We start from the raw sequence: 16402 nt of genomic DNA on the forward strand, positions 1-16402 counted from the left end.
AGGCACCACAGGCAAGAGACTGATAATGGAGAGCAGCCTAATTTTTAATCTACAGATGGAAGTGTGAACAGCTTTAAACAAAGAAAAATAAAACAAAAAACTCAAATGAACAGTCTAGAGATTAAAATATACTTATTTGCAATCACAAAGAGAGGTGGCCTATCTGCCTTATAGGAATGCTACCCATCTTCAGAACAGAGTTTCAAGCTAAATTCATTTACAGTGGACCTCACCATCAGCCATGAAGACTCTTAAGGATACATTTAACTTTATAGTGACCAACACCACACCGTTTCACTGTGTTACAATACAACCAGCAACAAAAACACAACTCCATTAATAATCTATGATAATATGACTGTTAGAAGACTTTTTATTTTTTCTCCCTTCCAGAGCTGTGCTGATTCTATGGCAATGTACTGGGAATAAGATTTTGCTTATATATGGGTAAGTTTCACATCCACAAAAGGATGAGAAGCAAACCATCAGACCAGGTCTGATAAAGTACTCTGCTACTATCCCTGAAGTCATATTTCAGTGGAAAACTACATTTAATAGTGTTTCTAGAGACTGCTCCCTATAGCAGCATGAAAAAAACCACACCCCTAATTCTTCAAGGGATAGATTGCATTAACATTGTTTTGGCTGCAGACACCCATCAAGGACATTCAGTCTCACATTCTGCCATACATTCAGGGCATATAACCAAAAGAGAAGGTAGCAAGACAGAAGGAATTAGAAGTCATGTAGACACAAAGAGAGAGCATCTTCCTCAAGGTAAGCTCCCTGTACCCTATTAGGCTGCCTTCTTGGTAAAGAGGCAAGTTTAGCAGACAGACTACAAGGCTCAAGGGTCTAAAAACTTAGTCAATAAGCAGCAAAAGGGTAAGGGAAACGACACTCAGTTTGTTCTGGATTCCTCCTGGATCTTTTATGTGCTCTTTGATGAATTAAAGCTGTTCATGCATATATAATATAGAAGGCTTCGCTGTATAAACACAGCACTTCTCTCCACTCCCCTGAAGACTTAATAGGCCAAGTATAAAAAACCCAAGGCATTACAGCAGTGCACTCATTTATGAGGAGCTGTTCTCTTCTTTGGCCTTTTCCATAAGCCAAAGCCTCTGTGTATGTCTAAAAATAAGTCTATGGCATAATATGTGCACATAGAGAAAGAAAGGAACATGGAAACAAGGCAACACTGGAAAACATGAACAGTGGTCTCAGCAGTCCAGCTGAGTCACTGAAACTTTTTTCTTTGCTAGTATCACACCAAGGGAGTTTTACAGAAGGATGAGAAGAATGAGTTTTGCAGGCATTTAGTCTTCTCAAATCATGCAGCACATCACAAGAAAAAACACAATGATGCTTGTTAGAAGAATGAGTACGAGTAAGCAATAAAGACTGGCCATAATGGATGACAAGATGCCAGATTCAGCTTCCTGACAGCACATGGTATGTAGACTGGATACACTGTGAAAAAGATTTCCAAAGACAAGACAAGAAGCTCAAGTCTGACACACAGAGAAAGGTGCAAGGGATAAAATACAAAAAGGGCAGGGGAGAAACGTATTCAAAGAAATAGGCTAAAGAATTAATCTTTGGGGGGGGGGGGGGGGGCGGGCAGTATTTGTAGGGCTGTATCCATCTTTGGAATACAGTTATGACACAAACCAGAACTGAGAGCCAGCATAAGAGATTTACCTGTCCTGGAGGGAGGAGAAGGCTGTAAAGCAGCATAAGAAACACTGGCTAACATTAAACATATCTCTTCAGTTCATTCAGCTGTTGAACCCAACTGTAAATCAGCCCCTGACCAAAGTTAGTCTACCAGCTGGCTAAACACACGCCAATCACAGCAGGCTGCGTGGTCTGTTTATTTCTCACCCATGCTTCTAATAAAGCAGGGGCAAAACACAGATAGAGGTTATCCAGTAATTCTTAAACCAAGTTTGCATCCACAGGACAGTAGGCTGTAATTGACAACACCACAGGAGCTAAATTAACTTAGTCTCTAGGTGACTGGACCCCATTTACTGGAGCAGATTGTTCAGAGGAGGAGCAGCTATGCTGCCACACATGACCGCCACAGAACAAGGCACTGAGTGGGAGAAATGCTGCAGTGAAAAAACCAGAACCGAACAGCTTCTGTCTCATCCAACAACCATGTCATCAAGAGGCAGTGCGTTCTCTAGGCACCCAGTGCTGCTGGCTGGCCAGTAAGAAATGGAACTGAGGGAAGGAAATGTTTTGCTAGCATTAGTAAAGTTCAAGTATCTTGCTCTAAATGGCATCATAAATACTAAAGAGTGAGCTACTACATAGCACAGTGTCAGCTACAGCCAGATATCCAAATCAGCTGGCCATATTTGTAAAAATTGTGTAAAAATTATTACACGAAGGCTGCCTCTCTTCACCCTCCCCATTTTAGTATCTTCTAAGGAAGTAAATTTTAAGAAAAATCACAAGAACATCAACTGGAGAATATCTAGATCCAATTCCCCAAGACAGGCAGACACAAGAACTCGTATATCTGCATCCAATAGCACTATACTGCTATGCAGACCACCAAGTTTCCTAACATTTCAGAAATACTGACACCACCCATCAACCCTGCCTTGATGCTGATGGCCAGGATGTTCACTGACATTATTACAGCTCACACCTCTAAATGTCTCTCAGCCAGGAGACATGTTTTAAAGGGGTTACCTGATTGGTGTCATTAATTTCCTTGGCTATATCTACCATGGCATACATACCACCAATCCTTGAGCTGAAGGTTATGCTGGTAGAGGACACCAACTTTTGCTTACTTCCATTCCACTTAAGCCTTCAACTCACAGGCAACATTTGGCCTGAAAGCCTCTTCACCAGTAACTTCCTAGCAGCTTAGATTTTTTTTCTAGAGACCTATCTACCAAACTCCCTTGTGATGCTTTATATATGCAGTCTGGGAGCATCTTTTTGAGTATTTCTATTTAACAACAACAACAATTTAAAAAAATTAATATAGGTGTTCTTTGATGACAGCTTTATTTGGTTCCTCTGCAGATTGTTTTCCAAGCTCAGTACATAGGGAAACCGTGGAGAATGACAGAACAGCCAAGCTGACCTTAGAGAAGTTCAGCAAGGCCACTGAGAAAGACGGCTGCAGTCTACATCAGAATATTCACCCTAAATCTGAGGGAACTTAAAAAAATGTTATTCCTGCCTCACTCCTGACCTAGGTTGTTCAAATATAGCACCATTACAGACAGCAGATGCAGAAACAAAAACACACACACATGCTCTCAAAAATAAGTTCTTCAGATCATGTAGTTTAAAAAAAAAAAAAAAGAGACTCCATTGGAGACAGCTTGGTCTTAAGGAGGTATACATATTTTTAATATATTATCTAAACACACGGACATATACACATGTATGTTTATTTCACTTTTGTTTCACTTTTCCACTTTGTTATTTAAGAACACCTGAAAGTCATAACTTTGTAACAAACTTACCATGCTACAAAACCCCCCCAAAGTGTAATAACACTCCTTTTAATCACATCCTCAATTTCTAACAAGTTAAAGGGACAGTTAAAAAGATCCTACTAGCTTATCACACCAGTAAGGTTTATGGAGGAAGACTCTAATCTTACCCCACTCAAACTTCCTATTTGTGCTGATTATGCATCTATGAATCTCATCTTCTGAGAAAGACAGTGACACTGGAACAAATTAACCCTCTTTGGAGAATTTTAAACACTGGACTTTTCTTCCAAAGCTCCTTATAAACTCAAGCTACTATAGTTTCTACTACAACCTAAAAACACTTGAACTGTCACAGGAAGAGCATCGTATCAGTTAAAAAATGGCTTCTAGGAGAAAAATATTTTTGACAATGTTCCTTATGCTAGGAAATGTCTCAGGCATTGATCCCTTTTTACAGATTTTATTGAGCTTCATCATAGCAGATATCTGACAGAAGAAAAAAAATAAAAAGATCAGTAACCTCGGCAGGCTGTCCTCCTTTTCTTTTTTTAAAAGGCAGCTCCCGGAGAGCCAGAATCAGTTCTTACAACCTCTGCTCAATAAATCTGCCTGCTTTGGAGTACGCATTCCAGAAATAAGGAATGGTGCACTTCCAGCCATTTAGCAGATATTGGCATTCATAAATTGACCTGAATGTAGTAGTATCTTTTAATTAACTTCTGTAAAATATCATTTTCATCTTTCCAGGTAAATCAATCCCTTTACCTGTCATTTAATCAATTGCCATTTAGAAAGTTTTTACATTTATCAGCATCATTCTGACATGCAGTTGCCACAACCTTCTGCAGTTACCTAGGTTGGTTTCCCAGTGACCTTAAATATAGGTAGCACATTCCACCTTACTTCCACCTCACTACAAACAGTTTTTTTTACATAATTCCCAAGCCTTTGAATTATCTTTACAAAGCAATTTTCTTCACAATAAATGGAAAAAAAGCCTAATATAAGATTTCACCTCTACAAGGCTTTATCTACAGAGATAGCTAGCAAGGAGTTATTTCCCTGCATAATTATACCGTGTGGCCAGTCTGCAACATAGCCTTTTATTTCAGAACTTCTACTTAAGAGCATAATCTGTATAAAAATGCAGGTTTTGTTTTTAATGATGTAAAAAAGAACAAGATTAAAAAAAAACCCAAACCCACAAACCTCCTTCAGTAACTCACATATTACTCTCCTTTATGACAAATCCTAGTAGCCTTCAATTCATGCAGCTATGCCAGAGGTTCCCCAAGAGGCTAAATCAGATACATTTTACACTTACTGAATTTTCCTCATTCATACCTTTGTTAAACCCATTTAAAGAAAGCTTATTTGTCATGATTTATTCTTTGAAAGCTTCCAAAGCTGCTTGCTGTTCACGATTCTATCATTTCTTCTGACAGAGTCTGTGGGTCACATTATCCCATCTGTTGCTTTCTTAATACACTAACTAGAAACTGCAAAGATCACTCCTTTCCATTTTTGATAACTCTGCCATGTTTGCTTTTTCTAGTCCTCTGAAACACTCCCACCTCTTCTGGAGATTAAGCAGCACTACAGGTGTTTCTATGTCTAATGTCAATGATTCATGACTCTTCAGAAATAATTGTCAGCATTTTGTTCTTAGTTAAGTATACATAACATCTTGGTTATGCTCTCTCTCATATCGATACATTTATGGAGACATTCCATTCTTCCAAGCATGTTGTCTGCTCACACCAGCTCTTAACTGCCTTTACTGCATTCTTCCTTACTCCTGAATAGACTATTTTTTTTTTCTTTATTTTTCCTCAAAAGATATTTCAAATTTATTGATATAATTCATTTACTGTTGGACCTGCTTGCCACCTAGTGTTCTCCATCCCAAATGATTTCAGGAATCCTTATGTGCTCACTTCAACAGCAATTTCTTCCTCTTTTCCTCATTCTCTCCCAGACTTAACAGCAGCTTCTCATTTGATTGCACCCTACCCCCATGGCCAATCATTGAGGAGGAGATGGGCCCAATATCAGAACCATTCCCAAAGGATTCAGTGAGTTACACTGAAGTTATGCTTTTGTCTATGAAACTTAAACGCCTTTAGATTGCATTTAGCTCTTACCTGGCTGGATCTGGATAGATTGGATGTTCCCGGGACCCTGCTCCATCGTAGCGAGATAATGAAATGAGGGAAGACTCCAGCAACCTCCTAGAAAGGAAAAACAAATGATGAAGTCAAAGACCATTCAGGAACACCCCCCCTATTTATGCCCTACTTTCTGAAACCTCTTAAGACTATTTCTATCATCAGTGCAAAGAATTCTGCAACATACTGAACCACTCACTGATGGCATAAGTGTTTTCACCACATAGCTATTCAAAGTGTAATATTCTTACTGCACAGGAGAAAGAACACCTTGAGTAAGAAAGAAGAGTGGTCCCAAACCCACTTCCAAGTTTCAAGAGAAAGATGCAGATGATACTTCTCCTTTGGAGACAAGCCATCCCAATCCATCAGGTCCATAAACACTAACACTGCATTTGCCATCTGTCAAATGCTTAACTACACAAAGGTGGCTACACAGGGAATGGACCAAGGAGCATGGGACAAAAAACACACCTCGGCATGTGGACTTTAGTTTATTTGCAGTAAGAGAGTCAATCTTAGTCTCAAGGCTCTGAAAGAGAGATTTTCAGCTACAAAAAAAAAGTTTGCTTCCTGTATATCTTAATCAACCACAGGGAGAGATACTAAATATTCACTCAAGAAGTAAATGTATGCAAATGCAGCCAGACAGCTTGAGTATGCGAAAAGCAAATCTGAGTCATGAAGGCAGCAGAATCAAAAGTATATAGCAGGAATATGTCCTCCACCCTGGCTTCTACATGTACCTCTATCTAGCTTCTTGTCATAAAGCAGAGGATGGCAAGACTTGTTTCAAGACTGACTCATTCAAGCCTGTTGCAGCCACTAGATTAACACAAGAGAGATGATTTGGGGCGGGTGTGGAGAGTGGAAAAAATCAACTGCCAAAGTCTGTAAGGCTGCTGAGTTCCCTTTCAAGTCCTTTTACCTTGAGACTCCTGCTAAATTTTGTTTTCCAGTCTTTGTAACTTAATGAAAACTGTTGTGGTTTGAAAGTCAAAGAGGTCCAACACCACATGTGTTCTATTCATCCACACACATAACTGGTGAGAAAGATTTGAACCTATCAGTCTTAGCCCCACACTCCTAATTCCAGCTAGCATTTGCAATGCAGGACAACAAGCATTAACACAGGAAGCAGGAAGGACCAGATATAATTCATGTCCAACTTCCCATTTCTAGCCAGATAAAGACAGTAGAAATGCAAATGAGACATGCTTTTTTCCAGCAGCAGCCCCCCATCAGGATCTCAGGACAATTTTTCACTGTTTTCCAGCAAGTTAAAAAAAAATAAATTAAAAAGTTTTAAAAATTACTTCAATTTTACATTGTAAATCCAGAATACAGAAAACAGCAAGAGATCACTCCAGTTACTTGGAACAGCATGTGTTAGCTCTAGAGACTCAGTACTTGCTGCAAAGCACTGGGACTCTACAGAAGGCAAGAAATCCTGTCCTCTCTGGCACTAAGTTGCTTGGCAACCATTTGTCTTATTCAAGAACAGTTACTAAATCTCTTAAACTTTGAGATTAATTAATTCCCCAGGTTACTAAGTCAAAAGCTCTAACCTTCAACACTTCTAGATATTAGGAATCCCTTGGCTCCCCAAAAAGTTACCATACTTCAATCGTGCCCTAACAAACGGTATCTCCTGCTCCAATATATGTCAATATATGCAAAAGCAACTAATCCAGAACAAACAGTGCAACAGCTTTATGAGGTATCCCTGAAGTCCTATACCTACGAGGTATACCTAGCACCTGCATCATATATAAACTTTTTTTTCCTTCTGGGGGGAAAGGTAGACAGATTAAAATAAGCAGAAGGGCTATTCCACCTATTCAGTCAGCTGGCCCCTTTCTAAACCACTGGCTCAGAGTTCAGAGACCAGGTTAATGCCACTGCAACATCAACATGCTTTTTAGAACTCTGCTCTTCAGAGCTGCTTATGCAGAGCACCCCAAAAACAGCAGTTTGCAAGCAGCCTGGATGTGCTGAGGCTGCCACCATACTGGACCATCCTGCCTCATCACTGGACTTAAAGCAGGGAGAAAGAGCTCCCACAGCACACAGATCCTGGCAGGGCCACAACTGTAGAAACAGCAGCTGCCTCCTTACAGATGTGAGCAACCTACACACAATGCAAGTGGCTTGTTTGATGCCATTTCCCTGCAGTGCTTACGGCGTCCTGATAACATGCACACACAAATAATCATCAAACTCATCATCCCTGCCAAAAGTCTTGGCGCCTATACACTATATACGCCACCCTCTTTCCCAGCCTTTCAGGGTCTGTCCATTAAATGACACAGCAAAATCAGAGCTACAAGGGAAGATAACCAGTACATGCTGCATTGCCCAGCAATCTCTGTTAGAGAGGAGTCTCCAGGTATTCTCTAGCCATATTTCTCTTCTCACCCCTGGAAAGGCTGGCAACTGCCTGAGAAAAGCATTGACTTAAAGGGACCACCTTCAGAGAGCAGCCAGAAGCTGTGCTGAAGGAAATCAAAAGGTATACCAAGCAGAGGACACTAGAATGGCATGGAAGCAGGAGCAGGGCACGCATCGTAGTAACTTGGTGTGGGTCTGCCAGGAGTCCCTCTGCTTGGCTTGGGAACAGCACTTTGGGGAATCTACAGTTCTCACCTCTATACCCCATCTGATCCTTGAAGTAAATACTTGAAGAGCCTTGCTCTACCAGGTACCTGGTACCTCAGACGAGAACTGGTATGTGTTACTTCAGTGAAACACAAACCAACAGTTGCCTGAGCCACAGGATGGCCAGGTATCCACATAAACAGACTTCCTATAGGCCTTGTGATTTTTTTACCTGAACAGCCTGCAACTCTACCCCATGAAGCAAGAGGAGCTGCTACTGCTTTAGGAGCACCTCCTTCACCAGAAGGGCTCCCTAGGAAGACCAGTAGTTACAGGGTTGTGGGGAGCAGGATGACAAACGCGCTCCGTTAAACACACTCCCCAGGACCCTCTCTGAGGCTGCACTGTCCAAGTTGAACAGTCTCAACCAAGATGGGCTTTCCAGCAGAGCTTTCCAAGCCTGCCAAGACCAAACTCAGCTCCTGCACTATCTCACACTGAGGCACGCAAGCCACATACTAGGGCCACATTCAGATCAGGTGGACAAAGATAATTCAGTTAACAATAACTGCTAAAAGCTATAGCTGATTTTAAGCCAATTGGTATTTCTTAACTGTCCTAACAACTGTGCCCTCCCAGATCACAGAGCAATGAACAGGTGGATATAAATACATACAGGAGGCAAAAAACCAAACCAAGGCAACATGCAATCTCATGAGATCCCTATGGACCATTTCCATGCCTAATGCTCCAGAGAATAACAATATCTGTACTGAAACCAGAGTACTAAACACAAATAAAATCTATTATTTAACTCATTCTAGACTGAGCCCTTGAGGCCCAAGTTACACATCCAAATGCATTTGACACTTACAAATATGTTCAATAATAGCTACACTGCTATAATCATCCTGTCCCCCAGGAAGGTGCAGATAAATGTTTTTAAAGTAAGTAATGTTGCACTCTATCAAGTCTTAGGTGCCCCATTCATAGCTTTTGCCACCTGAAGTCCCAGAAGAGACACAGACTATTTGTTTTCAGTAAGACCAAAGTGTAAGGTAGCCCAATATCCTACCATCATAAATGCTAAGGTTGGGAGCAACTCTGTTAAGGAGGATAAACGTAATCCATGGATGAATAGAAGCAGCTCTGTTACAGGGAACTGCTAGCAACTAAACATCTAAGTTTCCAACAGTGAAGCAGGCAAAGAGAGAACAGAAATGCGTATTGCTTGCATCTCCTTTTGAAACATTTCAGTAGGACATGCTTGACTCCCGAATCCTTTCTGGGGCTTACAGCACCCTCTTCTTCTCCCACACCCCCCGTTTTTGCTACCCAGATATATAACAGGCTAACACTAGGCTCTGTGGAAGCAATTGCTCCACTACCTCTGTCTAGACAATATGAAATTGTCACAAATGACATCTAAAGTACAATTAGCAGAAAACTGCAATTTCCACTCTCCTCCCCCGCTCACCAGGAAAAAAAAAATTTACCAAAAAAAAAAAAAATCACACATTATCATCCTCCAGGTTGTCAGTCAATGCCGCAATAATGAAGATAACTCTGCTCACCCTGAGAGATGCTTCTGGCCCAGCTTGCTAAAATAGGAGGAGGGGGATTGTAGTTTTTTGTTGGTTTATTTTTTTTATTAAAACTACTACAAGAAGATATAAATTGCTGCTGTTCAGCAGCACTGAGATCTCAGCAGACTCCTTTTCTGTCAGACATCAGTAGCTATGGAACTGCCGCTCTACACTCGCTCTTTTACCTCGGGTCTGCAGACAGCAGCAATCACTAGCGAGGGGGGAAAAGAAACAAGGTCCAAGTTACAGGACACCTTTAGACAAGGGACAGAGAAAGAGAGTGCACGCACACAAGACACTACAAGCAGAAAAGGGAAATTTCTGATGGATGAAGCAGCCGAATGCCAGAAGCCACAGCTCAAGGGGAAAAAAAGTCATAAAGCAAACTCCTCACAGCACATCAGCCATTGGACTATACCCACATTCTCCCCACGGGGGCGAGGATCACCACCAAAGCCTCTTGGGACAGAGTGATTCATCTTGACAGGCTTTGAGAAGATACTTAAATGCAGCAAATTTAACTTCTCAGTAACAGTTTCTAAGGATATGCAATTCCTACGCCACATCCTAGATTTGCTGTCACAGCACGCGCATTCCTGAGTAGCGCTACCCTAAGGGACACTGAGGGAAGGGCTTTCCTCCCCATCCAAAAGAGAGGTGCTAACAGCACTGAAGCTTAGTTTCCTTAAAATCAAAAGGGTGTTCAGTCAGCTACCATCCTCCTAAGCTGCTGCTGCACACCAACAACCAGAGCAAACTAGTAAAATGAAGCACACCTTCCCCTCCCACAGTCCCAGCTTTCAGCTATGAAGAGAGCTTAAGACAGAGCAATTCATAGTTATCCTTCGAAGCAGAAGTATATTACCAACTCTGGCAGCTTCTGTGAGTTTCCTCCTCTGGGTTTGTGTCTTCCCTGGAAAAGGCTTTTATATTCCCTACTGCTCATTTGGAGGTGAAATTACCACACTACATACTGCATCCCTTTTTCAGCCCTCCAATTTACAGCCAGCAGTCAGTTCTCCTGAGTGCTTGTCCCTATGGATGTGCTTCTATGATTCCTCATGTGAATGTAAAGAATAGCAACAGTGTAAAACTAGATTCACTTTGGTCATCTTCCTCTTAGGGCAAGGCAATGTTTAACCCAAAGACAACAAGAAAGCTGAAGCATGAAGACAGCTGAATGTTCTCCAGCTGCCCAGTAACTCTGCCACCCTCTCTTGAGGGTAGTATTTGAATCCTAAGCTCAATTATTAACTGTTAACAAGCCCAGTTAAGTCTTGGAGATCAATTATAGCCTCGACAGAACACTAGAAAACTATTCTAAACAAAAATCTCAACCAACCCAATCCACTGGCTTGCATTTTTTTCCCTTCCCTTTTCTCAGAAGAATAGGGAAAAATTATTTCAGGCATCTCTGTATTGTGTTGCCTACTTTCACAGAGCAAACTGAAATCACGTAAGCAGAAACCATCAAGTGTTTTGTTCCATAGCTTCATTTTCCATGAAAGTTTTGTAGTTCTTGTCAAACAGAAAAACACTATTGCTATCACCACTTTCATATTCAAGCTTAAAATAAAAAAGCAATCAGTATGCAGTTCTAAAGATTGCCTGAAAAGATGATTTCTAAAATTACGTCCCTAACATAATCTGCTCTGATACCTCTAAGCTAACATTTCTAGACCATTTCAGCTTTCACATGGTTATGGTTAGACATATTTAGCCTGGCATCAAGATTGAATTAAGACAGGTCAGAAGCAGATGATTAGAAGAGAATAAACAAACAAAATGGTCAAACTTTTCTTAAGACAGACAGTTGTAACCATCTACAAGAGATAAATACCCTGAGAATTTCACTACTGATGAAAACCTCAATGCTCACTTTTGCAGTTCTCTGTTAGCTCCTCCGTCCCCTTGGTCACATCCTTGCTGTACAACTCATCCTCACTGATTAATGAGAGTTGGTGGCTCCCTTTCTTATGAGTGAGTATCCAAGCCCTGCTAGGCATTCTTTTCATCACTTTTTTTTTTTTTTTTAAGTTATTCCACATAATGAATGCCCTTTGCAAGACAATTTCCTTTCTTTACGGAAAACGACAGCAGAGATGCAATATGTGATCACACATTCCAAACACGGCCTTTGTAGAACACTTTGGCCTGTTTGTAAGAAAGACCTTGTGCTAACTCTGAAGGGCAACCAGAAACAGAGAAGACATCCTTCCTAGCTGGAGGTGTGGAGCTGTCAGAGAAGCAGGTTTGATATAGGACAGAAGTTATCACAAAAAACATTTGTCCCCCTTCACTGATTCTGAGCAAGAATCCTGTAGAAAACAAGCTGTAAGAATTTCTCAGTCAGAAAACAGACAGCACATCAGGTCTTCAGCCAGGATGGGAAGGAGTACATCTGGGAAGGAGTGCAGGGAAAAGGAGCACAATTACATGAAACAAAGAACTGTAGGTAAGAGTTTGAACAGCAGAAACAAGCATTGGGATTTGAGTTCTCCTAATCACAAGGCAGGGAGCAGAGTTTCAAGAAGAACATGGTTAACCCTTTAAAGTTTACCTGCTTCAGCTTAACTAGAAAGTAATACCACATGATGAATTGTGCTATGACGGCACTTCTGCTCTTGGACTAGGAACTTCAATTTCCATTTACCACCTGATGCCCCAGGAGCGACACAGTACTTTTGGAGCTCATCATAGGGGAAGGTCAGTGGTTCTGAGAAAGATGACAGATTTTTTAAGTGCACCCAAGGTTGCACTGTTAATCTATTACTTCACCTGCTGACAGAGGCCATGCATCAGAACAAAAGATGAGCAAGCATTATGCAGAGATCCTCATCATACAGCACCCAGGGAATGATTAATGTGTTATCTCAACAGGCAAGAGGAAGCACACATCCATGATAGACATTAAAAGGCTCAAGAGCAGCTATGGCAGCATTTATTAGTTTGGCACTAACTCCAACATGCAAAGAACGATGAAAGATCTTGCACTTTCATTTTGCAGGGGCAAAACCTGAGGGGCAGGGAGTGGAGAAGAAATTTAAATCAGCTCAAGCTACTGCATGTGCTGTTTTGCTCTACAGTGGCAGTTTTCTACCAGTGCTCAGAATGGGGCAGGCACGTCAGCCAAGCTAAAGACAGACATTGCATTCCTCCACCCTTAACAACATGCGATTATATCAGAAATTCAGCTAGAGGGAAATCAGTTCCTAGTCATCATGGTTATGATAACAGGCTTGAAAGCATGGCCAGAACATAGCCAACACACTAAACTCCCTCAGCTTGCAGACAGCTCTACTCTTCTGAGAGCTCTTCTACCTACCTTCGTTTGTATAATGTCTGCTTCAAATTCTCCTTGTTCTGGGAGTTCCCAACACCACAGATTGTGTGGACAGCAGAAATCTGCTTACCCACGCACGCAGATCTGCGTCAGCTTCTGGGATAATTACATAGGGCTCCTGCTTCTCCATAGGGAATTGAAGAGGAGGTGTCTTTCCTGAGGGGGCAGAAGCCATACCGTTATCTCTATAGGCTTCTAAGGCTATGAAAACAGAGGTCCCACCACACATCAATCACTTCCTTTAAAATGCTCTTGTTCAGGCTGGAGTAATGAAGAAAGCCAGGTCAACAGATGACTGGCAGGGCAGTTCAGCCACTTACCCCAGCCCTCCCACTTCAGGAAGACAGGGGAAGGATTTGATACTAATGCATTTCAAGCAGAAAAATGAGTCAGTTTCCTGGCAGATAATGAACCCTGTTTATTCACAGCCTTCAGTTCCAGCAGGTGCTTTCTCAAGAAGAGCAAGAGAGGGGGTCAGTTACATCATCACACAAACAGCCATTTGGCGCAATCAGTTAAATATGTATGTGGGAAATGTTTAAAATGCATGTTAGCTATTCAACAGACCAGAACGGCTCAACTGGAGAAATCTAGAGTCATCTCTATTTTGGTTACAGTTGTATTACTGAGTCAGATCACAGGTCCCTCTCTCTCCTCTTGCTCCAGGCCCAGAGAGTAGATGCATGCTGCTCTACTGCAAGTTCTCCAGCCCAGATTCTGTAATAAGGAGCAAATAATTGGATGAGGGCCCTTTGTCCCCAGGCACACTGTGCTGTGTGCATTTATAAAGAACGTGAAGAATGAGTGCACACACGCAATATATGTAAGTGACTGCACATCTAATGATTAAGGGCTTGTATTAGCATAAAAAAAGAGGTACGCTATACTGCCAACATCTCCAGCTCCTCCCCACACTCAAGAAAGCTACAGAGAGCTTTTAGTTGAGCAAGCAGGCCTGAAATAGGTCTGAGGGCCTGCCCATGACTTGTTTCTTGGCAAAAGGAAAACAAAACCAAAACAAAACTTAGCGACTGTTTTAACATTACTTATCTGAATCCAGACAACAATCTCTAGGAATCACAGCTAGACAGTTTAAGCATGTCAAAGACCACCATTAATCATAAGTTGAGCATCATCCCCTAGATGGAATACTACAAGTACATGAACTCAATGCTCATAAGTAAAAAATGGGAAGAGGAGCAACTGTTCCAGGTCAAGTGAGCTTGTCTGGACATGCTGCCCACCCTGCAGCAGTTGGATCAGGACGCCGCAGGGAAGCTATGTGCAGACAGCACAGGAGACGGCCAGGCTAACAAAGGATGGCTTTCAAGAGAGGGAAGCTATTCACACTTCTTCCCTGTCTGTAGGAAAGCTGAGAACTAGTATGCTTTATGGTATCCTCAAATAGCTATCTGTTTGAAGTCAGCTGTCTTTCAACTTCTAAGCAATCTGTGTTTATCTAAGATCTTTGTTGTATGGTCATCTCATATAGGCCTTCCTCAAAAAAACCCAATCCCACCCCAAAACAACCCACCCAACTCTAGATCTCATCACTCCTCAGTAGAAGCAAAAACGTAAGCCAGTTTGGAAGCATGTACCTCTTCCATCCTCTTTAAGAAACACCACTGGAATCCAATTTCAACAAGTTCCCTTGCTGCCATACTGGAGCAGATGAACACAAAGTCCCAGAACAGCCCCATAGACAAGACACCTTTAGTGAAACAGGTCTGTTTCCTAGAGATTGAAGAAAAACAAAGTTCACCTTTTTCTTTTATAGGTGAACTCCCCATTGCTATGCCTGGACTACCAAAAAAAGAGGTGGGAGAAGGGCAGTGGTTCAACTGGGGAAACACCATGAAAGTATTCGAGAAAGCAGAGTTATTTCTATACCTGCTTAATTTGCAAGCCAAGCTGCTGCAAGAGTAACATGGGAAAAGAATATCTTTTTGTGTGCTATAGTCATTGCTGTATATTTAAATTCAGGCCAAGAAAAAGAAAAGAAGGCTTAAGCCTTTCTGCAAGTTTGGCGAAGACTGCACATGCTCAGCTTTCCGAAGTACTGGGGGAAGCTCGGCAGCAGGGCGTGACCTCTATTAGTCACTGCAAGAGGAAAAGCACAAGGCATCATTTTTTCCCCCACCAACTCTCAGTAATGAAGTAAAAGGGCTCTAGCAATCTTACATTATTCTTAAATCAGGAAACCAGCAAAGGCAGGGGGAGAAACATTCCTGCAAAAAAACAGGCACCTCTTTCACTTGTTCTTCTACATAACTAGCAGCACATTCAAGAGCTCAAACTTCTACCATGTCACTAAGACAAAGTCTTTCCTGCCCACATGGAGACAGAAGGCTCAGTCTGGAAAAAAACACAAAGCTGGAAGGGTGGCAGCAATAACCTCAGAGCTCATGTAGACATCAACTGGCCATTTAGATATCACAGCAGCCTCTCCTACAGTTCAGGCTGTGGTTACATTCTCATGATAAAACTAATTTGTATTTTCCATTTTTAAAAAAGGCCAAACAAACAATACCTGCCAAGTTTATCCACAGCCTGCACACCTCACCCATAAACACAGCTAATTATCATGTCTAAATATTCGTGTCATCTTTAGATTATCCCTTCACTCTGTGTTTGGCACTGACAAATTTGGTCTTCGTTCATTCCTAAGTGTCCAGGCTAACATTTCCAGAAATCATTCACCCACCCCATGGTTTTGGCCTTCTCCCCTCAAGCACCTCTTCCCCACCACAAACCTGAACCTCTTGTCTCTGCTTGCAAATCCCTTCATAACTTCTATTTACCTCACTGTTCCTCACTAACTACTGAGATACTACTTACCTCTATCACAATCACAATCATTTTCAAGAATTGTAACAAGCATCTTTTGAATTATTTCTTATCAAGCCTGAAAACAGCACAGCATAAACTTTTCCAAAACTATGATGTCACATATGGAGGCTACAAGGTTTGCCAGAAAATCCTTCTTTCCACAGCACACATAAGGTCTACACACCGTAAGTGTAAACAAAACGCTGAGCCCGAACTACAAATGCCAGGACACCAGGCTAGCAAGGTTTCCACAAGCAATGGGCCTGAACGTAAGGAGAAATTATATTGGGTAGTCCATTTAGATTTGGCACAGGCCACATTCACACTGATTGATGTGCAGTCTGAGCAGCCAGCACAGTATTGCTGCCTCTCCTCTCCACACCTCAGAGGTTTGCCCTCCTCCTG

At 41.7% G+C, this 16402-nt stretch overlaps 1 protein-coding gene across 3 annotated transcripts in view; it reads right to left on the minus strand.

Moving 5' to 3' along the window:
• The window catches only part of AMBRA1 (autophagy and beclin 1 regulator 1), a 135866-nt gene that overhangs the window by 96827 nt on the left and 22637 nt on the right, over nucleotides 1–16402 (minus strand). For all 3 annotated transcript variants that reach the window (XM_069784509.1, XM_069784508.1, XM_069784507.1), the window contains one exon: nucleotides 5618–5704. In XM_069784509.1, coding sequence (XP_069640610.1) covers nucleotides 5618–5704 — 87 coding nt within the window. The remainder of the gene's footprint in view (nucleotides 1–5617; nucleotides 5705–16402) is intronic.

Source organism: Haliaeetus albicilla, chromosome 5 (genome assembly GCF_947461875.1).
Source record: "Haliaeetus albicilla chromosome 5, bHalAlb1.1, whole genome shotgun sequence".
In the NCBI taxonomy this organism is placed as follows: domain Eukaryota; kingdom Metazoa; phylum Chordata; class Aves; order Accipitriformes; family Accipitridae; genus Haliaeetus; species Haliaeetus albicilla.